Below are 23,313 nucleotides of genomic sequence, written 5' to 3'. Positions count from 1 at the left end.
ATATTCTATGTTCTATTCTGGATGCCACAATTTAGTTAGAAAACAATCATATTCTAAATACTTTTCTCTATACTTCTCAAAAATAGCACCTGTCTGAAATTCTGTTATTCTTCCAGTCTCTCAGTTCTGGAATGTTGGTATTATTCTTGAATCTTCATTCTTTTCTTAGACTAAAACAATCAGTTGACAAATCTTGCCATTTCTACCTTGAACATGGCACACTATTCACACAGCTACATGTCCTTAATTCATATCTTAATTCATGTCCTTATCATAACTCTCCTAAACTATAGTCCAAAATATCTTCCATACAGCTACCAAAGTGAGTTTGCTTAAACATAGATCTGACCATGTCATTCCCCTACCCAATAAATTTTAGTTATTCCGTGATTATACTTGGTCCAGGATTCAATAAAAATTTATTTGCTTGGCTTTTAGGTCTTCACAACTCAACTCCAACCTATTATTCTATTTCCTTTACTCTATGTTTCAATCAAAATGGCCTTCTCTGTGTTTCTTATAAATCACACTCCATTTTATCACCCCCATGCTTAGAATGTATTCCTTCATCACCTTTGCCTCAGGCAGTTTCTTTTCTTCCTTCAAGTTGTAGGTCTAGAACCAACTTCTGTAGGAAGCCTTTCCTGATTTCATTAGTAGCTTCCAGTTTATTTATAATGACTTTACATTTATTTTGCATATATGGGTATGTACTGTTGAGAGAAGGGATTATTTCTGTCTAGTATCTGAGATCATCAGGTAGCCTAACAGTTTCTGGCACATAACTAGTGCTTAATAAATATTAGTTGACTGACTGGACACCGTTTCTAAAACACAGCAAGCAGGAAAGTAGAGTGTAGTATAGAAAAATCTTATCAAGTAAACGAGGAATTCTTAGTCTAGAAAAAGATTTTTTTTGGGGGGGGGGAAGAAAAGGGAGGGAAGGGTGGGCAAGGTAAAGGAATATGATCTAAGTTTTCCAATATCTAAAAGGCTGCTATATAATAGAGATATTCATTTCATTATATTTGGCTTAAGAAGGCAGAATTGGGACCACAAGAAGCAGTTAGAAGCAAGATTTTTGAGGTGGGTGGGAGGGGTTCATTGTAAAAATGAACTTTCTAAAAACAAGAGCTTCCCACAAAGAGAATGGATTGTCTTCTGAAATGAGTTCCCCATTAGTGCAATTATGGATTAATGTGTAAGTTAGTTAATTAGACTAGATAGCCTTCTACAGCTCTTAGAACTCAGTTTCGTTAAAATCTTAAGATTTCACAGAGCCCTTTTTCTCGGATTTTTGTCCTTAAACTTTTAAAACACCACTTATTAATGGTTGTTTTGTGATTTTTGTGAATACATTTTACTTAGAAAAACAAAATTAATGTCATTAGAAACTTACCTTTCAATATTAATTTATGCTATTTAATATGAAATTACAATGGCTTCAATCAGTAACAAAAAACTTAAATTGCAGATACACAGTCCCTAGAGCCAATACCAAGGCCAAGTGGTACTGGCTAATTCTTCTACTCAAAGGTTTCAAAAGTTATGTTGCAGTCAGAGGGAAGGGGGATCATGGAAATAATTTAGTTCAATCTACTTATTTTACAGACAAAGAAATATCAAAGCAGTCATTAGTTGTCTAAAAACAATGAACAAATATTTATTAAGCACCTACCATCTGCCAGATACAGCATAAAATATGAAACAGACACTGCCCTAATGGAGTTTATGAATTATCAGGTGGGGGAAGGAGGGGAAAAGGGAAAGGAATGGTTTCCTTCTAACTCCTAGATCCTCAAACCTCCACATAAGGAACTGAAATTTTCCTCCTCTATTTTTGTCCTAAAAGTGGATTAGTTCAAATGATGAGTTATCTGGCTTTCTCTTTGATAATTCTAAGAACCATTTATTACTGGTTTTGGAGTTCTTTTGGCAGACAGTAATGATTTTATGGGGTAGAGAGGAAGAAGAAAAGGCATCTATTTCCAAGTTAACATTCTTTATCTTACTTGATACTCTTTTTTATTTCTTAAAGATGGCAAGGAGTATTCCAACATTTTAAATAAAAAAATCTCCAGGCAGGACTCCCTTTCCTGAAATGCACTGGACTGATGAAAGGAGTAAAGGCCAACAGATTTTCACCATATTTCATCCATCTGGCCTTGGGGCAACTGAAATATTGGTAAGTTAAAAGGCCTTACTCCTTTCTGTAAGATCAGTGGATATTCTAGTCTAGTATTTCAAATACTAGTGGGCTGTGGTAACTGATCAAACAGGGTACCTCTGAATGTAAATGTCTTTTAAGTCACTTTTTGACATGATTTTCAGGACAGTATTTTCTTTTGTGGCCAAAGCAAAACTCTTAATTAAGTTTACTACTTAGTCTGTATAACCACATCATGCATGTTAATTCTCTTATGTCAAAAACTAAGCAAGCCATGCATTCCAACACAAAAACACATGTCTGGCATGCTAATGAAAACTAAGCATGTCCTTAAAGGAAATGTCAATGTTCTGATAGCAAAAAAAAACTAAAATGACTATGTAACAAATGAAATAGAAACATCTGACCACTGAAACTTGGGTAAGATAAGAGAATGGCAAACCAATGTCCAAGGCCATTTCTTTCTGGATCCACATTTCAAGTTCTTTTCAGAATAGTTGGTTATCATCAACATTAATCATTCATTTACTCATTCAACAAATGTTAATTTTCTATTATGTTAGATACTGGAAATACAAAGATAAAAAATGACAATACACCCTCAGGGACCTCACATTCTAGATGGGAAAACAAGACACATAAAAGACTAATTCAGATTTGAAAATAATGGCCAAAGAAAAGTTAAAGGTATAACAGGTCTTGAATTTAGTTTGAAGGAAGTTGAGGAATCTTAAGAGTTATGGGTGAGAAGAGAAAACATTCTAGGATTGAGGGACAAGTCATAGCAAAGGCACAGAGTTACAAGAAATGGTGTGCCATATGTGAAGAGTATGGGAAAAACCTGGAAGGATCAATGTATTTTAAGAAAGGAGAAGAACTAGGGACTTCTAAAACCAGTGAATTTATCCATTACCACAGTAGTAATATTTTACTTATCAAACTTCTGGAAACCCCAAATAACAATCAACCAATCTATCTAATTAAATGCTTACTTATATGCCAGGCACTTCCTTGATAAAAAGGGGTTACCTGGTCAAGAAATTAACAGGGAACCACTGGAGTTTACCGATGGGAGATTGGAAAAAGGAATCATGATATAAAGAATAATCACTTTGGTAGTTTTATAGAGATGGAATTGGGAAAGATTTGAGGTAGAGATGTCAAGGAGGTACTAAACTAGGATAGTACCTGTATCAGTTGAGAAAAGATGAGGGAAATGATTGGATAAGAAAATGTCAAAGTGAAGATGTTGCTGATGTTGAGTACCTGGGAAAGTGAGTAGATGGTGGAATCCCCTACAGTTAAAGAGAAGCTTAGAAAGAGAGGAAAGTAGGGAGATGATTTAATCTTACAACAGGATATCCAGTTTGAGATGTCCAAGAACACGCAGAGATATATGATTATAACTCAGTAGAGAAACTTGGGCTGGCATCATTTGCAGAGAAATAAATGATAACTGAAACCATGAAAACTGATATCAATTGAAACAGTAAAATGGGAGAAGAGAAAAGAGACTAGAACAGAGTCCTGAGGAATTACTATAGTTGGTGGGGAAGATCTGTATAAAGGTACAGCAAAGTAAACTGAGAAGGAATATTCAGACAGGTAAGAGGAGAACTGATATGATAGATAACAATTAGCAAATGCGTTCATTTACATGGGAAAACAGATAAAATGCTTTGCAGAGTGCCATAAGCATTAGCTATTATTATTTATGCAAAGTAGAACTTAGATTTAATAAATATTTAAATTCCATGATCATGAAGAAGCCAATCAACTACCAACAAATTCATAAAAGTAACATTCAGTTAACACATAGAAATTACATACATAAAAATTATATGCCATACCCAGTATGATGGAAAAACAATTTAGAAATAATATACTAACTTTATTATTGTTGCTCTTTTCTAGTACATTATGGTAAGAAACTATGAATGCTAACACATACATAAACATACATACATATATACACACACATTTGTATGACAGATATTGTAGAATAGCTCATTTAAAAACCTAAAATTAAAAAGAATGAGAAAATTCAGAATTATGCAGAGAAATGATAAAGATGTTAAATCCTAAATATGCTTAATTCATGAAAATTGAGAGGTTAGAATTTAAAATCACAGCTGAATGATGAATTTCTGAGTGTTAGGGAATCAACTATAATAAAGAGTAAGACTCCAATTTTCAATATAACTTGGGAAAGACAATACTAAAGTACCAATGCCAAAAGATTTTTGTCAATATATTTTGAGAAAGGGCAAGAAGAACTGGGGGCCCCTAAAACCACTGAATTTATACTATATCACAATAACAATACCTTACTTATCAAATTTCAGGAAATCCCAACTATCTATCAACCAAACAACTTATTAAATACTAACTTATATGCTAGACACTTCCTTGAATATCACCAGAAAACTATAAATGAAAAGGGTTTCTGTTTACTGAAGCAAATAGCTGTCAAAAAGCATAGGACAGTTAGGCATAAAAATAAGAAACATTTAAAAGCGGAGTTGAGAAAAGTGAAAATTGACTAAAATTTTCAATGATTTACTATTAGGCAATACAAAAATAATAAGACACAGAATTTGCATTAGTCAGTTGCCTATTCATGGACATTAATATGATACAAAAGTGTTCTTCAATTGGAAAAAAATAATTTCTAAATAAGTGATGAAATGTATGGTTAGGACAATTTTTTTTTAAAAACATTTGCCAAAGGCTTTTGGCTACAATATCCATTAATTTTTAAAAGATAAATTCAAGGTAAAAACATACAATGCAACCAATTATTGCACAAAAACACAGCCTCTATAACTGATCAACCCATCAATATTCTTTTGAGTGTGTTTCAAAGTTTTTTTTAAAAAACTTTTTTTTTTTTTAAAGGCTAAGTCCTGTTTCCCATTCTGCTCCTCCACCAATCCCCTCCCTCCCAAATTCAGTTAACTCCTAAGAGAGGATGAATTAAATAATGGGACTAATAGAGAAGAATTACTTAACAAAAACCTTTCTATAAACTCCATACTACTGCTGCCAGACATTACTTCCTACTTACAGTAGAGGTATGTAGCAAAAGTGAGCAGCTGATAGCCAGGTAAGTCAAGATGGGATTCTTTTAAACTAACAAAACTGTTTCATACAATGATTAATTCTTACCTGGTCCTGTGTTGACAATAATGTAAATAGCGTTTCCAATGCTGCTCTTCGAACTGATGATATAGTGTGATGCAAAAATGGCCATACACGTGGTACTAAAACTGTAAGTGACTGTTGAATACTGATAAAGAAGATGTAAATTAATCTTACTCATACATATTCTTGATAAATAAGAATCCATATTAGTTTCATTTATATATGGACTTCATAATATTAACATTTTTTTAATGATCCTGAATCATTATTTAAAATGTAAGGATTTTATCTTTACAACTCACTCAATATCATTATTTAACTCAATACCACCATAGTACCATATAAATATAAAAACAAGGTTATAGAGATGGGTACAAATGGCATTAGCCTCTTCTTTGGCACTGATGCTGTTAAGATTTTTTTTTATTTTGGTTTCAGTTCCTTTGTCATTATGTCAATTTTTTCCTATTCTGAAAAATCAGGCATTTAACAACAATGGGATTAGTTAATGGCATCATAGATGTCAATTATGCATTCCCACTTGCTATTCCTGTGACTCCAACAAATATAGTTGTGTATATTCTCTATTGAGGAAGCATTACCCTATCATCACATAGGTAAGAATGTATGAGATGCAGCATTTCTCAGCTATATCACCAGGGTAAGTGTTCTTGAATTAGGGAATCTTAAATAATATCTCCTTGCTGATCTCTGGTTAAGTAGAAAAATAAAGCCAAAGCCACCTGCTATCATGGGTTCTCCTTTATAATCTATAAACTGACTGACAAATGTAGAGAGAAAGATACTCTCTTACATTTCAGAATGATTTATAGAATTTTGTTGGATTTAGGAAATTGTGGATCATGCAGAGGTGGATGTGCTGGTAAATCTTTAACAACTGGCTGTTCAGAGGAAAAAGTATGTGTGAAGAAAAACCCTATATGCATTACACAGTTAAATTTAATCTGCATTATTACATTTTCTCCTTTGTAAACCTAAGCATCAAAATAAATAAATAAATAAATGAGCAGGCAAATGAATGAATGAATGAATGAATAAATAAATAAATAGATGTGCTGGTTTCTGGAGTGTAAATGCTCTCATTGAAAATGAAAAATCAGTTCGAGTATATCATCAGGTCTATACATTACTATATGAGGTGTACACTCTTTTAAAGAAAGTCTAAGTAAATGGTGGCAAACTAATACAATTTTCACTGTTCTTTTTGTTTTTTTGTTTCAACGAGTTCATCTTTGACTGCTATTTTTCACTGGGGCCAGTGTTTCCTCTGCTTTTTATATACCAAAGTGATTTATATGTAAAATTTAATCCAAATATGAATATACAAATAAACATGCAGACACAAAACAGACTAAAAACACAGAAATAGTAGTTTTTGTTAACAGTGCAATTGGTCATGCTGGATACAAATTTTAAAGCATGCTGAGTTTCTTTTTATGTAGGTTCATAGTTAGCTGCCACCTAAAAAATATCATATTAGAGAAAGATGAAATTTACTAATAAAATATTTGAGAAAAAATGATGGAAAGCAGACTAGTTTATAAAGTACTGAGTTTAAAAGTTTCACTCATTAACTCCATTTCCTCCATTATTAGATTAGCTTTTTTTGTACTTTAATTACTGACAGTAAAATAAGGATAAAATTTCTTCCTCTAGAATGCTTCTGATGGAAGGAGATTTTACACCTCACCTAGTGGAAACTTCTTCCTTTTTTTTTTGTTTTTTTTTAATAAATAAATGGAGATCCAAAAACCCTGCAGACTTTGCTTAAGGTCACATAGCCAGAATGAAATGCTTGTTCTATACATTAAGGACAAATTCTCTTTCCCTGGCTTCTTTTTGTAGCACTTATTTTGTGACCCCAGCAGCTGCACTGTTTTACTTAATCTGATGCCAACATTAGGGACTATTTATAGGATTCTACTATTTGATCACTTCTATGCCATTCTATTATAGTTTATGCAAATCTAATTTTCAATTAAAAGTCTTAATTTTAATTCAAGTGTCTCAGGAATAAATATGGACTGATCAATAGTCAATAAGGGGCACTCTATGACTTCTATGTAAATGTTGTAGCCAAATAAGAAAGATTTATTTATTTTTTCTTCCAATCTTTTCTCTAGCTCTGCTCTTTTCAACAGAGTAGATTAAACTTTCTACTGATGTATAAGAGACTAGGCTAAAAGACCAGTAAACATTGGCCTAATAGCTAAACCTCATTTTAATTTTCAGATGCAGTATACTAGAGAAGCTTTACAATTTTGGCATGCTTTGGTCTTTAGTATAATTTGGGGCACTTGAACATTAAGGTAAAATAACTGCTTATTTGTTCTAACAAGAACCAGTCACAGAAGTAAAAGATGGAAATGAGACTTGTAATATCAAAGAAAAGTTAACTGATAAATTATACAAAAAGCCAATAGTTATAGTTATAAAATAGTTATAAAAAGTGCATCAATCCATGTGTAATTGTACATTTAAAAAACTGTGTTACATTAATGAATAAACTACAACTTCACCAATGATGAAAAGTAAAACAGAACAAAATAAAGAATTGTGCAATTTAAATGTCTACAAAAAGGTCAGGGATGTGTCTTCTTTTCTTTAACACTCCTGCTCCAATCATTCTTACGACTGCATTGTATTTGCTGGCAGTGCTTCCTAACATAATAAATTCTCTGATAACACAGTAGTTCTTCAATTCTTAGAAGATTTTAAATTCAATGAAAATACACCTAATATCTTACTAAGGCTCTATCAAGAACAATTACCTGCATTGTTGAACTTGAGGATAAGTTAGAAGGGATGAGAGAAGGGTCATGATACTATTTGTTGAAGCAGTGAGATCATCTAGTTCCAGAAGAGCATCCCATAATGTATTTATAATAAACGGTACCTATAAGATGAATTAAAATGAAATGTCAGCTATAATTTGCTTGCTTAATACATATTAAGTGTAACAGTCTAACACTTTTTGTCACTGCTAAGCTATATATTTCTAAGAAAGAAGCATAGCAAACAAATGACTAATAATTTTTCAGTAAAATGTAACATGGTGACTTTGAAATCAGAGAACCTTAGTTCACAACCAAGCTCTGTTTTGATCTATGAGTTTTAGGTACATTCTTTTGACTTTTTGGATAATGATTTTTCCTGAACTACAAAAATGAGAGTTGGATGAGATGGGCCCCAAGATCCCTTTTGGCTCTCAAATCTATGATCCTATCACACAACCGTAGGTTTTCTAGTGGGAACCAGATTTATTAGAGCTCTCAATGATCTGTGGGCAGCTTTACTCTACCTATGCTCCCTTACATTATTCTATACTGCAATAAACTCACCAACACTATCCTGCTAAACGTAGTGAACTCAAGACTATTTCCTATATCTGAAAATTCTATTTTTTCTTTATCTAATGAAGATTTATCCTTTTAAGCCCAGTTCAATCAATCACTCAACCAAAAAGTATGTGTCTGAATGTTACCTACTTGAAGAAGCCTTCTCCATCCTCTTTAGTTATAGGTTCTGGAATCTCCTTTCTCCCATTCCCCCTCACAAATGGATTAAATTCCCTGAGACTTTTATTTAAGATTTTTCCTTCCTCTAATGTCTACCACAAAGCAAGCATTTAAAGTTTGTTGTTGCTGCTGTTGCCAACATTCCAACAGGGTCTAACTAGTCCTTAATAATGTAGTCCATTATATGAAAGAGTGTTCCAAATCACTACTGATCAGAAAAATGCAAATTAAGACAACTCTGAGATACCACTACACACCTGTCAGATTGGCTAAGATGACACGAACAAATAATGATGAATGCTGGAGGGGATGTGGGAAAACTGGGACACTAATGCATTGTTGGTGGAGTTGTGAAAGAATCCGGCCATTCTGGAGAGCAATTTGGAACTATGCCCAAAAATTTATCAAACTGTGCATACCCTTTGATCCTGCAGTGCTACTACTGGGCTTATATCCCAAAGAAATACTAAAGAAGGGAAAGGGACCTGTATGTGCCAAAATGTTTGTGGCAACTCTTTTTGTAGTGGCTAGAAACTGGAAAATGAATGGATGTCCATCAATTGGAGAATGGTTGGGTAAATTATGGTATATGAATGTTATGGAATATTATTGCTCTGTAAGAATTGACCAGCAGGATGAATACAGAGAGGTTTGGAGAGACTTACATGAACTGATGCTGAGTGAAATGAGCAGAACCACAAGATCACTATACACTTCAACAACAATACTGTATGAAGATATATTCTGATGGAAGTGGCTATCTTCAGCATAAAGAAGATCCAACTCACTTCCAGTTGATCAATGATGAACAGAAACAACTACACTCAGAGAAGGAACACTGGGAAGTGAATGTAAACTGTTAGCACTACTGTCTTTATACCCAGGTTACTTATACCTTTGGAATCCAATTCTTAACGTGCAACAAGAAAATTGGATTTACACACATCTATTGTATCTAGGTTATACTGTAACATTTAATATGTATGGGATTGCCTGTCATCTAGGGGAGGGAGTAGAGGGAGGGAGGGGAAAATTTGGAAAAATGAATACAAGGGATAATGTTATTTTAAAAAAAAATTACTCATGCATATGTACTGTCAAAAAAATTTTTACAATTATAAAATTAATAAAAAAAATTATAAAAAATTTAGTCCATTAATGGCATTAAGCATATGAACTCAATTCTTCCTGATTCTTAAGACGAGTACTTTACACAGCTAGATGTCTTTGTTAAAACCCCCTGTCCTCTTGGAAATGTTGCCAATTATGAAAATCAGAACAAAGGAGATGGTATTTTTGGATGGCTATGTAAATTATTCATTCAAATAATACCATGCACCCAAGAAAAGACCTTAATAGGTTAAAGTAATTATAAATATTTCCAGAAGTTCAAGTAGTTGTGAGGAAAGTCAAATGTCCATTTAAGTCTAGGATTCTCTTTAGCCACAAAATCTCTAGATTAACCAATTTTCTCAAAGGTCATCAGAGCCAGTAACAAACCAAGCCCAGTCCATACCCATTAGTGCTACTGCCAATAAATGCCCAATCCTGAAGGCAATTTCTAAGTAATTTTCATGTCTGCACTGTTATCTGGATCTTGACCTGTTTCTATTATCTGGGACTAAATTCACCTTAGGTACCAAACATCTTTGTTCTAATAATTAAACAAAACAAAAAAACCAATGCAGATAGTACTTGAATCTCTTTCTCAGAGAAAATTCCTTAAGAATTGCATATGGAATGCTCATAAAGTATGTGCATAAACATAGAGGGTTTTTCTTTTGGTTTAATGAATAAAATTTGACTCAGAGCAACTAAATATGGAATAGTTTAACTAAGACATAGAGAACTTGGGCAAGATGAAGAGGGGAAAAAAGAGTAGTAAGCAGCTTGTATCAATTAAAAGTTGATAATATAAATCTAAATGAATCTCCCCCCTCCCCCCCCCCGGGTTGGGGTTAAGTGACTTGTCTAGGGTCACACAGCTAGGAAGTATAAAGTGTCTGAGACCACATTTGAACTCGGGTCCTCCTGAATTCAGGGCTGGTACTCTATCCACTGCACCACCTAGCTGTCCCTAAATGAATTTTCAAAGAGAAAATACCAAATCTTATAATTTACCTTATGTGATTGAAGATGAACAAGACTATCCACCACTGGTACTAATGATGCTGCGGCAACAGCCCTGACATCATCATCAAGGTCCTGGAGTCCTTCAATTATTTTAGTCAAAACTTTAGGCAATAAAGTTTTAATTACATCCTGCAAAATTGGATATCAAAAGTAATAATTGTATTCATAAAGAAAATATTTCATTCAATACTTAACAAATGTATCTACTAGGTAAAAAAAAAAAAACAACAAAAAACGTCAAAATAAATAATATAAGAACCTGTCCTCAAGAAACTTATAGCCAAGAAAGAGAGTAGATAAAGACCTTTAAATTTTTTTTTTTAAATACAGGTTGCTTTTTTTTCCACGTAAAACCTTAATAAAATTAAGTTGAAAGCAAAAATTGACAATAAATACTTAAAAATTGAGTAGTTATAAAAAGTAATAAAACACCTATACAGAAAAATATTTGTAAAGAGTATGAAAACACACACACACGCCTCTCCCAAACACCCCCCCTCCCCAAACTATTTTTCTTCCTCTTGGAAACAGAGCTCATTTTAAGGTGCATGTAGTTCATCACTGGGAATTTTGTGTTAAGTATAATACAGAGTAAAGTAAAAAAGTTCAGAAGAAAAAAGGATGTATGGTAGGAGTAACAAAGAGAGAGTATTTATAATGTCTGGGAATAATTAGGTCCCTACTATACTATTTCATTAATAGAATCTAAAGCTTTTGCATCACTTTCTACATTTGGTTGAAGTTGTGCTATTTATATTAACCACAAATGAAAAAATATAAAAAGGTAGACAAGAACAAAACTCAATTCCTAAAAGGAGTATAATTCAAATTCAAAGATAAAAGCAAAAATCGAGAATTATACAATATTCCAGTGTAACTTAAAATAAAACTTTACTGAGAAAACAATAGGGGTTCAAAAAATGTCACTGAATCTTTACTCAATAAAATATCTCTAATTTTTCTGGCCTTTCATATGCTGATTAAACTGAAGAATAGTGGTATAAAATATGATTTAACAAAAAGCAAATTATTTTAATGATTTTAAAAGGTTAGCTTCTATAAGCTATACATTTATATTATTTTCCAAAGGGACCTCCAACAATATACTAATTATTTTATTTTATTTCCAAAATTATATTTAAAAGACTAAAGTATGTACACACACACACACACACACACACACACACACACACACAGGTTTATTTAAAGTCTCCTAAGTCGTGACTACTTACTGCTGAAATAATGTGGGAGGGAGGGAAGGCAAGAGGAAGGAAGGAAAAGAAAAGGTAGGAGGGAAAGAAGGTAAGGAGGGAGAGAGAGAGGAAAGGAAGGAGGGAAGAAAAACAGGCAACTCTATTGTATCAATGTTTCTCATTAATATACTTAGGTCATTTACCAGATCATGAATGAAGCTTGACTTTTCCCCTTTCATTCAGGCCCTTACCACATTCTTAGTTCTTACCCTGGCTCCTCTTATTTTTACTGTGTTTTCCTTTCTTCCATTTTGGGAACCAAACCACTCTGTTATAGAATTCCTATGCAGAGCACGGGGAGTATCCATTTTGACTAAGAGTGTAGCATTTTAATTAGATTAAATGAACTTTTAAAAGCTGTCCAGGAACTATAATGACTATTGTTCCCATGGCAAAATATGCTCTGATGTCATAGCACAACCAATTTATTTGTAAGTCTGGAAATGTCTATGAATGACTTGTGTTTACTTGTCCTTAGTATTTGAAGATGGCCCAAAAAGAAATGCATTGTCATCTTTACATGCATATGAATAAGCAAAAGAAGAGCCAAGGGTTCATAGTTCTAAATCCAAGCTCTGCTACTAACTAGCTTTTTGTGACTATGGACAAGCTCAGCTTCACCATTTTTGAAACTGGAATAATACTATTAACTTTAATGATCTCACAGAATTGTGAGGATTATATGATAACACATGAAAATAATCTGAAAAGCATAAAGATGATTATATATATATATATATATAAAAGCATGGTACTACAGAGAGTTGTGAAACCACAGGAAATACTGTCTATGTCAGATTTGATGTTGTAGCTATTTTGCTGAGCTGGGTTTTTTTTCTCTTATGGGGAAAAAAAAAGGTGATTTCGAAATAAAAGATAATTAACATGCATATACCACATACTGTATGCTTATGCATGTGCATATGTGTATGCATGCCTGTGTACTGTGTACATGCCTTAATAGTTCATTCCACACATCTGGCTTAAGTAAAGAAGGAGAATAAAGATAAAAACAATTGAATTTGAATTAAGAAATCTTTAACAATAATATGTTTAATTATGAAAATTACTGTTAGGTTCTTACTAAGTGCTAAGTTGGTACTTAACAATTCTCTAGCTCAGAGTTCACACCTTTAGTTCAAATCTTTAAGGGAGTCTACACCTTTGAAGGAATACTTTAAAGGAGCTTGCTTATTGGTCAGTAAGGAGTTCCCACACAAGCCCCTGGAAGTACCCATAAGCCCATTCTCTGGAAGGATATAAGGAGCCACAAAGGCTTCCTCCAGGGAGATTGAGTTTGGGTGGCAGTCTGGAAGGAGAGAGTCTAGATTGGGATAAGAACAAGACTTCCCAGGAGAACTTCAGGGAAGCTCAATGAGATACAGAGCTAGGATTCAGGAAGAAGAGGATTTGAGATTCTACCTTCGCTCTGGCTGGAGGCTCCAGAAGCCTCCCAAGAAACCTGCACATAGAGAAAAGGACATACAGAAAGGAAACCTCCTCCCAGAGAAGGATTATAATCAGAACATTACAAATTACATGAAATTATTTTGAAGCATATTACTTTTTTCTATTAGAGGGATTTTATTTTAGAAGTGTGGACAAGTTTAGTACTTGGGAAAAAAAAAAACATACAACCATGATCCCTTTTACAATGACAGGTGAAAAATGTCAAGTCAAGAAAAGACTATTGGGTATGTATTGCATCTCTGACATTGTGTTTTATGTGGGATAAAATGAAACTAAAAGATATAATCTCTACTCTCAAAAAACACAGTCTCATTGAAAGAGATGAACTAGGTGACTTCTGAGATCCCTTCAAACTCTAGAAAGATCTATGATTCTACTTCTCTTATGATACATGGCTCAAATCTCGTTTTGAAGTATCTGTGTGTGCCTGCAACATGATCTTAGAATACCAAAGACGAGCCTTCCAATTCCTGAATACTACATCGACCCAATTCTTTACTAAGTGACCAGTTTGTCTATAACCTATGAAAATTCAGATGTTACAATATTTGAAATACAAATAATGTCAACATTTTAAAAAAAGAGGAAAATGTCTTCATTCACATACATGATACAGATTCTAAAATGTTTACCTGACGAACTGCTAAAACATATTTTATTCCTAACAGGCCACCATGTCTCACTTCCCACTGTTCTTGTGTGAGCAATTTAAGGAGTACATCCACGGTCTTATGAACTCCTATTTCATTCATATGTTTTAACACCACACCTAAAGTTTGAGCACAAGTTTCACGAACTGGTGCTACAACCTACAAGAAGAAAGGAAAAAAAGTTCAAAATTAGCCTCAGATTATGCACAAAAAAACAAAACAAAACAAAAAACTAGAATTTAATTGAATAAAGACTCCTTTAAGTGAGATACTTACTTCATCTGAAACAAAGTCACCAAATCTGTCTAATGCAAAAACACAAAGAAGTCTAATGGCCAAGTCTTCTAGCCAATCCTGATGCTGTTGAGTCATCTACAAAAAACACAATTACTATTAAATATAGAAACAAATACCATTTCAATTATTCTTTTTTACTGGGAAAACTTTATTTCCTCAACTTAACATCTAAATTGCACACAAAAATAGACTAAAAAATAGAGATCAAATAAGTAAGTCATTTTAACTACATTGCCCAAAAAATGACACCAACTAATGTCTTTGGCATCATAAATCACAGACCATGTGTGGATCAGTTTGATTCCAATAGAACTGCACCAAATCTCCAATAAAGACATGTAATCCATAATCTAGTTAAGTTACATGCACACACTAAAAAATTACCTCCATAAGGTCAGTTTGATGATCAACTATATGTCGTCAATTCATACTCTACTGAAAACTGTATTCAAATATCATCTCTCCCATTTTTTTGTCATATCTTCTTTTTCAGTCTACTAGCTGCAATTCATTCAACTAAACTTAGCACTTAAACTCTGTTAGTCTCACTGACCCATTTAATATCTCATTTATCAGCCTTCACTCCCATTCTATGTCATCCCACTTCTCCTTACCCTTTTTTTAACCTGCTTTTCTGCCTAACCCCTTTTTAACCTGAGCATTTCACTCTTCCTTTTCTCTTATTCTTTTCCCTTTAGCTCTCATTTTGAGCATTTATCCTCCTTAGGAAGATAAATCCTGTTTGTTAATATTAGGTTTGTTAATCTATGTTATTGTAAAAAAAATATATAAATATATAATAACATGTTATTAGTCTAATATACTTACCTCCTCCAAAGTGCTATCTCCTATTTTACCACCACTTTTCCCATGAGCTTTGAGAATTTCCCTCAGTCCAGTACCAGCACCATGTCGAACCTAAAAGTTATCAACATTAAGTAATGTTAGTCTGAACATTTAAATTATTTTATCTTCTTTTCAATGAGGGAAAAAAAAATTCTTTCCATAAAATTAGACTATTGGCAATTCAAAATAATGTGCCTTCTTTTGGGTAAAATCCTAGTTAATATGTAGTAAAAACAATATGTTACAATATTATATGCTACAATGTTAGAACCATGGTAGGTTCTAAGTTACATGAATCTGAATTATAGTCTAAATCCTTACTATCGGTATCCTCACCTATAAAATAAGGGACTTGCCACCTGCATTATGGATTTCCTTCACAGGCTAATTTCAAAGTCTGATTCTTTTTATACAGCAAAATAACTGTATGGACATGTATACATATATTGTATTTAACTTGTACTGTAACATATTTAACATGTATTGATCAACCTGCCATCTGGGGGAAGGGATAGGGGGAAGGAGAGGAAAAGTTGGAACAAAAGGTTTTGCAATTGTTAATGCTGAAAAAAAAATTATCCATGCATATATCTTGTAAATAAAAAGCTATAATAAAAAAGTAAATAAATAAATAAAATACGGGACTTGGATTGCAAAAATTCTAAGGTCCTTTCTGGTTCTAAATTCTAAATTAGTTCTAAATCCCACTTGTCCATCACACCTTAACAAAAAAAACAAAACAAAACAAAAAAGAACTTTATTCCTCGGGGAAGAGAGAGAAGTAGGAAAAGTAGTCCTTAGATTATGAGCAATCACAGAAAATCTCAAAATTCACTCAATTGATAATAGGTGCAATAGCAAACTATCCTCAAAGTCTTTTGACTACTTCACTGAAACTCCAGGATCAACTACCATATTAAAGGCTTTAAGTAGATGAAAATTAGCAGTACTTGAGCACTGGAGAGCTGCTTCTGAACTATGCAGTTATCATATGAATGGTAGATAAAGAGGGTATTGACCTAGTATCTGGTAATTATCATTCCCAATTGGCTCAAGATTGAAGTAGCTTTAAATAAAAGATCTTAACAAAGCAGTGATATACCTGTAACTTAGATCAGTGTATTCCTAAAAATGAAGCCAAAAATGATGACATAATGGAAAAGAGGGAGAAATAACCAAAATCCAAATGAAGATTGTGGCTGAAGGGATGAAAATGCACAAGCATCATCAGATGATGAATAGTTAAACAAGCTATGATAGATGACTAATAAGAGAATATCCATGTATTGATGAAACCAATAGAATTCAATGAATTTAGAGAATTATCGGAAGACTTACACAAACTAGTGCAAAATAAAATCTATAAAACAAAGAAAAAATATGCATGACAATAAGAGTACATGCAAAGAACTGAATGCTTCTAAGTTATAGTGACCAAACTTGGTCCCAAATCTCCACCTTCTTTGGAGAGATTTACAACTATGAATGTGGAACACTGCCCTTAATTTTAGATTATTTTCACTTTTATTGATTATTTTTGCTGCCCTTTTTTCTTTATCTATTCTGTTAAAGAAACAGCTCTCTGAAAGGTTTGAAGGAGAGGATACGGTGGAAAATGTTGGTAGTATGAAAACAAAAAACCCCCCCAAAATTTTAAAAATAAATAAACATGAAAAACTACAAAATGTTGACCCCCCCCAAAAAAAAAGGGACAGACAAGAGGTACAAAATAAGATGAGTATTCTCAGAAATGACTACTATATTGCTTTTTTTTCCTTCCCTCCTCTTTATCATAAGGAAGGGCATTCTACAAAGAAAGACGGGAAAGTGACTTAATAGCAGTAACAAACATGGAAAAAACATCAATAAAACTTTTAAAACTTTTTTTTTTGTGTGTACAAAAACCACAAATAGGATAATTTTTGTTATTTTGTTAAACCAAATGCATATGTGTTTATGTAGATTTAAAAAACAAACTATATGTAATGCAAGTTCAATTTTATTATGCAACCCTCTCTCATTGATCTCTGGATGTTGAAGTGTTTGTGTTATTGACTGTAAGCTCACAATAAAATAAAATTTTAAAAAACTTGCTTAAAAAAAAGAAAAAGCATGAACACATGAAGAAGCTCAAGCTTATGGAAAAAAAGACTAAATAAGAACAAAAAACAATGAAAAGTTGAAAATACAAAGTTTATTGTATCTACTATGAAGAGTCAACTGCCAAGGATAGAGAAGGTCACAAGGAAGAAACAGGCAACTGCTGCTTTGGTTTACATCATAGCATCATTAGGAGACTGATGGTGCTACAGTGCACAAATCTTACCTCCCAGGATGGATTAAAAAGATCATTACACAGCTCTTCACAGAAGCTTTCCAAAGGCCATTCATTTGTCTACATTAAAAAAAAAAAAAAAAAAAAAAGTTAAGTAAATTTAACAAATCAAATATTCCAGAACAGGTCTTTCATGCCAATAATAAAAATATACCTTAAAAATTTTTTTATGTATACAATGGTCAGTACACATTTATCAAATACTTACTATGTGCCAGGACTGTCCTAAGCAATGGGGATACAAAAGGGGCAAAAGACTGTTCCTACCCTCAAGAAACTCAGACCGATGGGGAAGATAACATGCAAACAACTATGTATAAACTATATATAGGAAAAATAGAAAATGATCAATAAAGGAAAGGTATTAGCATTAAAGAGGTTTAGAAAAGGCTTCCTATAGAAGCCGAGTTTTAGTTGAGACTTAAAAGAAGCCAAAAAAGAGGTGAAGATGAGGAGGGAAAGGATTGCAGGAATGGGACAGTGAAAAAACAACCAGAATGGAGAGATGGAGTGTCTCACTGAAGAAATAGTAAGGATCACTAGATTAAAGAATACATTTGAGAAAAGGAGGTATATAGATTCTAAGAAAACTGGAAAGATAAGGGCTGAGCTAAATTATGAAGGACTTTGAACACCAAATAGAAGATTTTGTGTTTAACTCTAGGGATGACAGAAGAGTGATTGAAGTTTATTGGTGATGATGAGGAGAGTGGGAGTGACATGGTCGACCTTCAATTTAGCAAAAATATTTTGGTAGTTGAAAGCAGGATGGATAAGAATAGGGAGAAAATTTGGCAAACTCATCAGCAAGTTATTGCACACCTGAGGCCTAACCCGAGTGCTGGCAGTGTCAGAGAAGGGAGATGGGATTAGAGAAATGTTGCAAAAGTGATCCTGACAAGCTTTGGCAGCAGTCTGGATAAGGGTACAATGTGGAGAGTGAGGAGTTGAAGATGACATACTTGCTCTTAGATAGGCTTTAAGCCTGGGGGAGTGGGAGGATGGTGATACCTCTATAATCAGTAATAGGAAAGTAAGGAAGAATTTAGGAAGAATACTATAAATGGAGTTCTGAACGTGTTGAGCTGGACTGGATGTCCAGTTTGAGATGTCTGAAAGACAATTGGAGATGTGGAGACATATAGACTTTGTTAAGTAGGTTTAAAGATCATCAGCATAGAGACGATAATTATATCCATGGGAGCTGATGAGATTACCAAATGAAACAGCAGAGAGGCAGAAGAAGAGCCAAAAGAGAAGCTGAGGTACACTGATGGTTAGTGGGCACAATCTGGATGAGGACCCAGCAAGGAAGATTAAGAAGGAGCAAGGACAAGTAGAAGAGCACAGAGTACAAAGACGAAAAGGGTGATTCATACTCCCAAAGGCTACAATACAAAGACAACAGGAAGAATGAGGCCTGAGAAAACCAGGGGTAACTTGGGAGAAAGTTTCAATGGAATGGTAAGGTTGGAAGCTGGGTTAGAAGGAATTAAGAAGAGGGTGAGAAGACAGAAAATGGAAGTACAAATTTGTAGCAGATTTTTCTCAAGGAGTTTAGCCACAAAAGGTAGGAGAGATGAGAAACTATATAGTTAGACATGGAAAAACCAAGTGAGGGGTTTCTGAGGATGGAGGCAACATGAGTATGTTTGAAGGCAGAAGGAAAGAAGTTAATACACAAGGAACAACTGAAAATATCTGAAAGAGTGAGGACTACAGAGGAGGTAATCTGCTAGAGAAGACACCACAGAATGAGATGATATAAAATTGTTCAAATTTTAGAAAAACTGATGACCAGGGATTTTTAAACGCAAAGGATCTGCTAACTACCTCTTCTCTAGATTTTGGCAGATTACTAGAGACATAAAAATATTTGAAGCAAGAAACAAATTAGGAAACTGTCACTTAAGGCATGAAAATTATACCTCTTCAAATAAGGAAGAATTGTCTGGCACATTATCAATCAAGACCTTGGACTCAGTTGCAGGCTGATTAATAACAACATTGGCTATCTTCCGTCTCTTTTCTTCTGGTTCCCCATCCGCACTATCATTGCTAAAAATAAAAACAAAAACTGAAGTAATATAAGGGTAGGTAAAATAATTATTTGACTAGATTTTTTTTTTTACCATACTATACTCAATGCCTTGCACTTATAATATTAGGAAACAAACACTTATATAGTGCTGTAAGAGCAAAGTTTCATTTCACAAAAATTTTATAAGATCATGTAATGAACTAAAAATGTCTATTATTCCCAAGAGCCCTTACGAGTTGAGATCAGGTTGTAAGTTTTTATTTTCCTAAAAAGATAAAAATGACTAAAATATAGGGGATATATTCTTAGAGAAACTACATTTTTGACACTTCCAATTCCTTTTGATAACCAATCTAACAGTTTAAGTCATGTACAAGTCATCATTTTGGGCTGGCATACCCTAATGCACAAAAGACAAGGGACTAAATTTTATTCATGTGTGTGAATGTGGCAATTTCATTGCATATTTAACTGGATAAATTGAAAAGAAAAGAAAACATAAAATAAGGACTCTATTAAATTTAGAAGTGATACTCAAAATTATGAAAAATCTGATTTAGAAAATTAATTTAAGAAAATTTTGTTGTTCCTCTTAAATATTTACTACAAACTAAACTAGGTTAATATAATAATGCAAAGAAAACTTACTAGGGAATCTTTAAAAATCTCCATTAGTGAATAAACAGGAAAAGAATAAGCAAGTTTTATTTGTAAAATTATCAAGTTCTCACAAAAAAGCTAAAAAATGATTTTCTTAAGTTCCCACCTTCACTATCATACTTGTATGATTAATTTATTTGGAATGATTAATTTTTCATAAGAAAAATGTATATTTCAGCTAAACCCTCAAATTAAAATGAATATAGAATTAGTATTATCCAAATTAATTCAGTTTTGTATTACTAATTTTGGGATGATTTTACTATTTCTAAAACACTTTAAATTTCAAATAATAGTTCTATATAATCTGAAATCTTACAGCTAGTTTTTATTAAATTGCTATTTGATTCAATTTAAACGCTAGGGAAGGAAATTATATTCCTACTTCCTCTAAGAACTACAAAACACACTAATAAAAAACTTGTACTTTATGGAAGCAAAAACGCCATTAGGTGAAAATTATTAATTCTCTTTCATGAAAAGCCTAATGGGTCAAAAAAATTTTTTTTAATTTCTAAGTTAAGTCAATATTAGGTTTTATAAGCTACATTCCAGGAACATTAAAAAAAAAAAAAATACCTGTTGATTTTCCCATAAATGTTTTAACAATTACCATTGTCCCTATTCACACCAGGAAAGCAAAGTGGGACTGACTTTTCATGTATCATTTTTTTCAAACAAGAAGCAAAGTGGGAGTAAAAAGTAAAAGTGGAGAATTAAAAATTCAGATGCTGGATGGTGCCCAAACCAGCCCTCAATATAGAAGAAAACTTTCTGATGCTAAAACTGGTGATGGCATCATCCTGTTTGGGGGTGGGAATGGGTTTAGATCCCTGGACTCAGGGAGGAAATTCTAGATTCAGGTACTGGCTTTGCCACTCCTTTGCTATGTGACTTTCCATAGGTCACTTAACTTCTTTACCATTCACACTCCATATCAAGTGGGAACAATGATCCTTGCCCCAGCTATGTCACACAATCAGGATCAGATGAGAAAGTACACAGAAAACACTTCATGTAGGCTGCCCTAGACTGGGGGGAGAGGGGAGGAGGGGTGTTCTGAGGGTAGGGATGGGTAATGTCAAAACCCAAAATGAAGATGCTGAACAAATGACTTTTAATTGAGTCACTATGTAAAAGTGAGGCTGTTAGCAAATGAAAATTCAGTCATACAGTTCCCAGAATCCATTTCAAGAAGAGAAGCTAGGAAATTATGTGACTTAATGATATTCTTTTTATCTAAAGTTAAAAGATTGAAGAGGTGTTGCATGAAGAAATAGAAACAAAATGAGCCCCTCCAAATTGGGAAGGAACATCTAACAAATGTTAACAAACAAATATAAAGGAATATAACTGTGTAGTAAGAAATTATGAATATGAAGAATTCAGAAAAATTGGAAAACTTGTATGAATGCAGAATAAAACAAGAGCCAAGAGACTAGTATATACAGTAATTATAATAATGTAGATGAAAAGAATATGAAAAGAAAGCCAAACTTTGAGCAATTGAATGAACCAGCTTAGTCCAGGAGAACATAAATAAAACATATCTGTTTTTCTGTTATAATGGAAATCTCAAAAAAAGTAGTGTGTGGGGTAGAGCAAACAGATCTGGAAATGACTATGATATAAAAATGGGGAAACACAAAAGACTTTTTTTTTTTAAAATGAAAAACATTTCAATCAAAGATGGCTGTGTTTTGGTTTCTTTATTTTGAGGGGGCGGGAGAGCAAGGAGAAATGTTTGCTTATTTGTTCGACATTAGGTCTTCCTATCTTGCCCATGATAGAAGAGCATCTACCCACTATCAGCTCAATCCTAACAATGATCAGTATGGAAGTTTTAAGCTGTTCTATTTTCTGATATTGGCTGGTTCTTTCCTGGTAGCCTCTTGCTTCCAAGGGTTCACATATTAGTATCAAAGTTTATGAGGACAACTCATCAGTTTTAGCCTTCCTGAAACTCAGAGTTCCTTACATCATGTAATTTCCCATAACAGCAGAAATTAAAGGTGTGCAGCGCAACCATACCCAGAAGATGATGGTAATGTTAATAATACATTTCTAACTTCGAGGGGCAGAGAAATACAAATTCTCAAGGGTCCCTAAAATAGATCTAGGAGCCTTCAAAAATATATGTAATATTGCTTTCTCACTTCTTATGCAAAAAATATTATAAAAAATCTAGTAAAATCCTGCTTGTTCAGATTACTGGTTTTTGTTATGTAACTTTTTTTCCCTTCTAATTTGTACTTTTAAAAAAGAAATATTTATTCATTTTTATTTTAAAAGTAAGAAGTTACTAAAATAAACCTTTCTCCCATTTTGGATCCTGGGTATCAAATATTTAAGGCTGATTACTCATGAAAGAGGTATTTCCATAATGGTAATAACTAAAATTTTGTTTTCTTCAGCAAACCCTTGGTGGTAGAAATCAGGCAGAAACTTCCTTTTATTAATAGAACTCCCCCCGCTTTTTTTTTTTTTTTTTTTTTTAAACATTTAACCACAAGTTCAAAAGGATGAAATCAACCAAGTGGAAAAACCATGATTATGGTGTTATGACATCATAAAGACTGAGTTCCAATGCAATCCTTTCACTTACTGGCTCTATGACAATAGGCAATCAATCAGTCAGTACTTATTAAACACCTATTGTGTGCCAGGACCAGAAAAGGCGCCTAACACACAAGATAAAAAGCCTGCCTTCCACTGAGAGATAACAGTCCAGTCCTTTAACCTCTCTGAACTCAATGTTCTCATTTGTAAGATCTGGTT

At 33.3% G+C, this 23,313-nt stretch overlaps 1 protein-coding gene across 1 annotated transcript in view; it reads right to left on the bottom strand.

The window, feature by feature from the left end:
- BTAF1 (B-TFIID TATA-box binding protein associated factor 1) overlaps window positions 1–23,313 on the bottom strand; it is a 107,989-nt gene that overhangs the window by 48,581 nt on the left and 36,095 nt on the right. The window contains 8 exon segments of the mRNA XM_074295862.1: window positions 5,336–5,456; window positions 8,104–8,228; window positions 10,972–11,112; window positions 14,339–14,515; window positions 14,633–14,728; window positions 15,482–15,571; window positions 17,826–17,894; window positions 19,763–19,892. Of these exon segments, the coding sequence (XP_074151963.1) occupies window positions 5,336–5,456; window positions 8,104–8,228; window positions 10,972–11,112; window positions 14,339–14,515; window positions 14,633–14,728; window positions 15,482–15,571; window positions 17,826–17,894; window positions 19,763–19,892 (949 nt within the window).

The sequence above is a fragment of the Sminthopsis crassicaudata genome, chromosome 2 (genome assembly GCF_048593235.1).
Source record: "Sminthopsis crassicaudata isolate SCR6 chromosome 2, ASM4859323v1, whole genome shotgun sequence".
NCBI lineage: Eukaryota > Metazoa > Chordata > Mammalia > Dasyuromorphia > Dasyuridae > Sminthopsis > Sminthopsis crassicaudata.
This window is presented reverse-complemented; position numbering and strand designations above follow the sequence as displayed.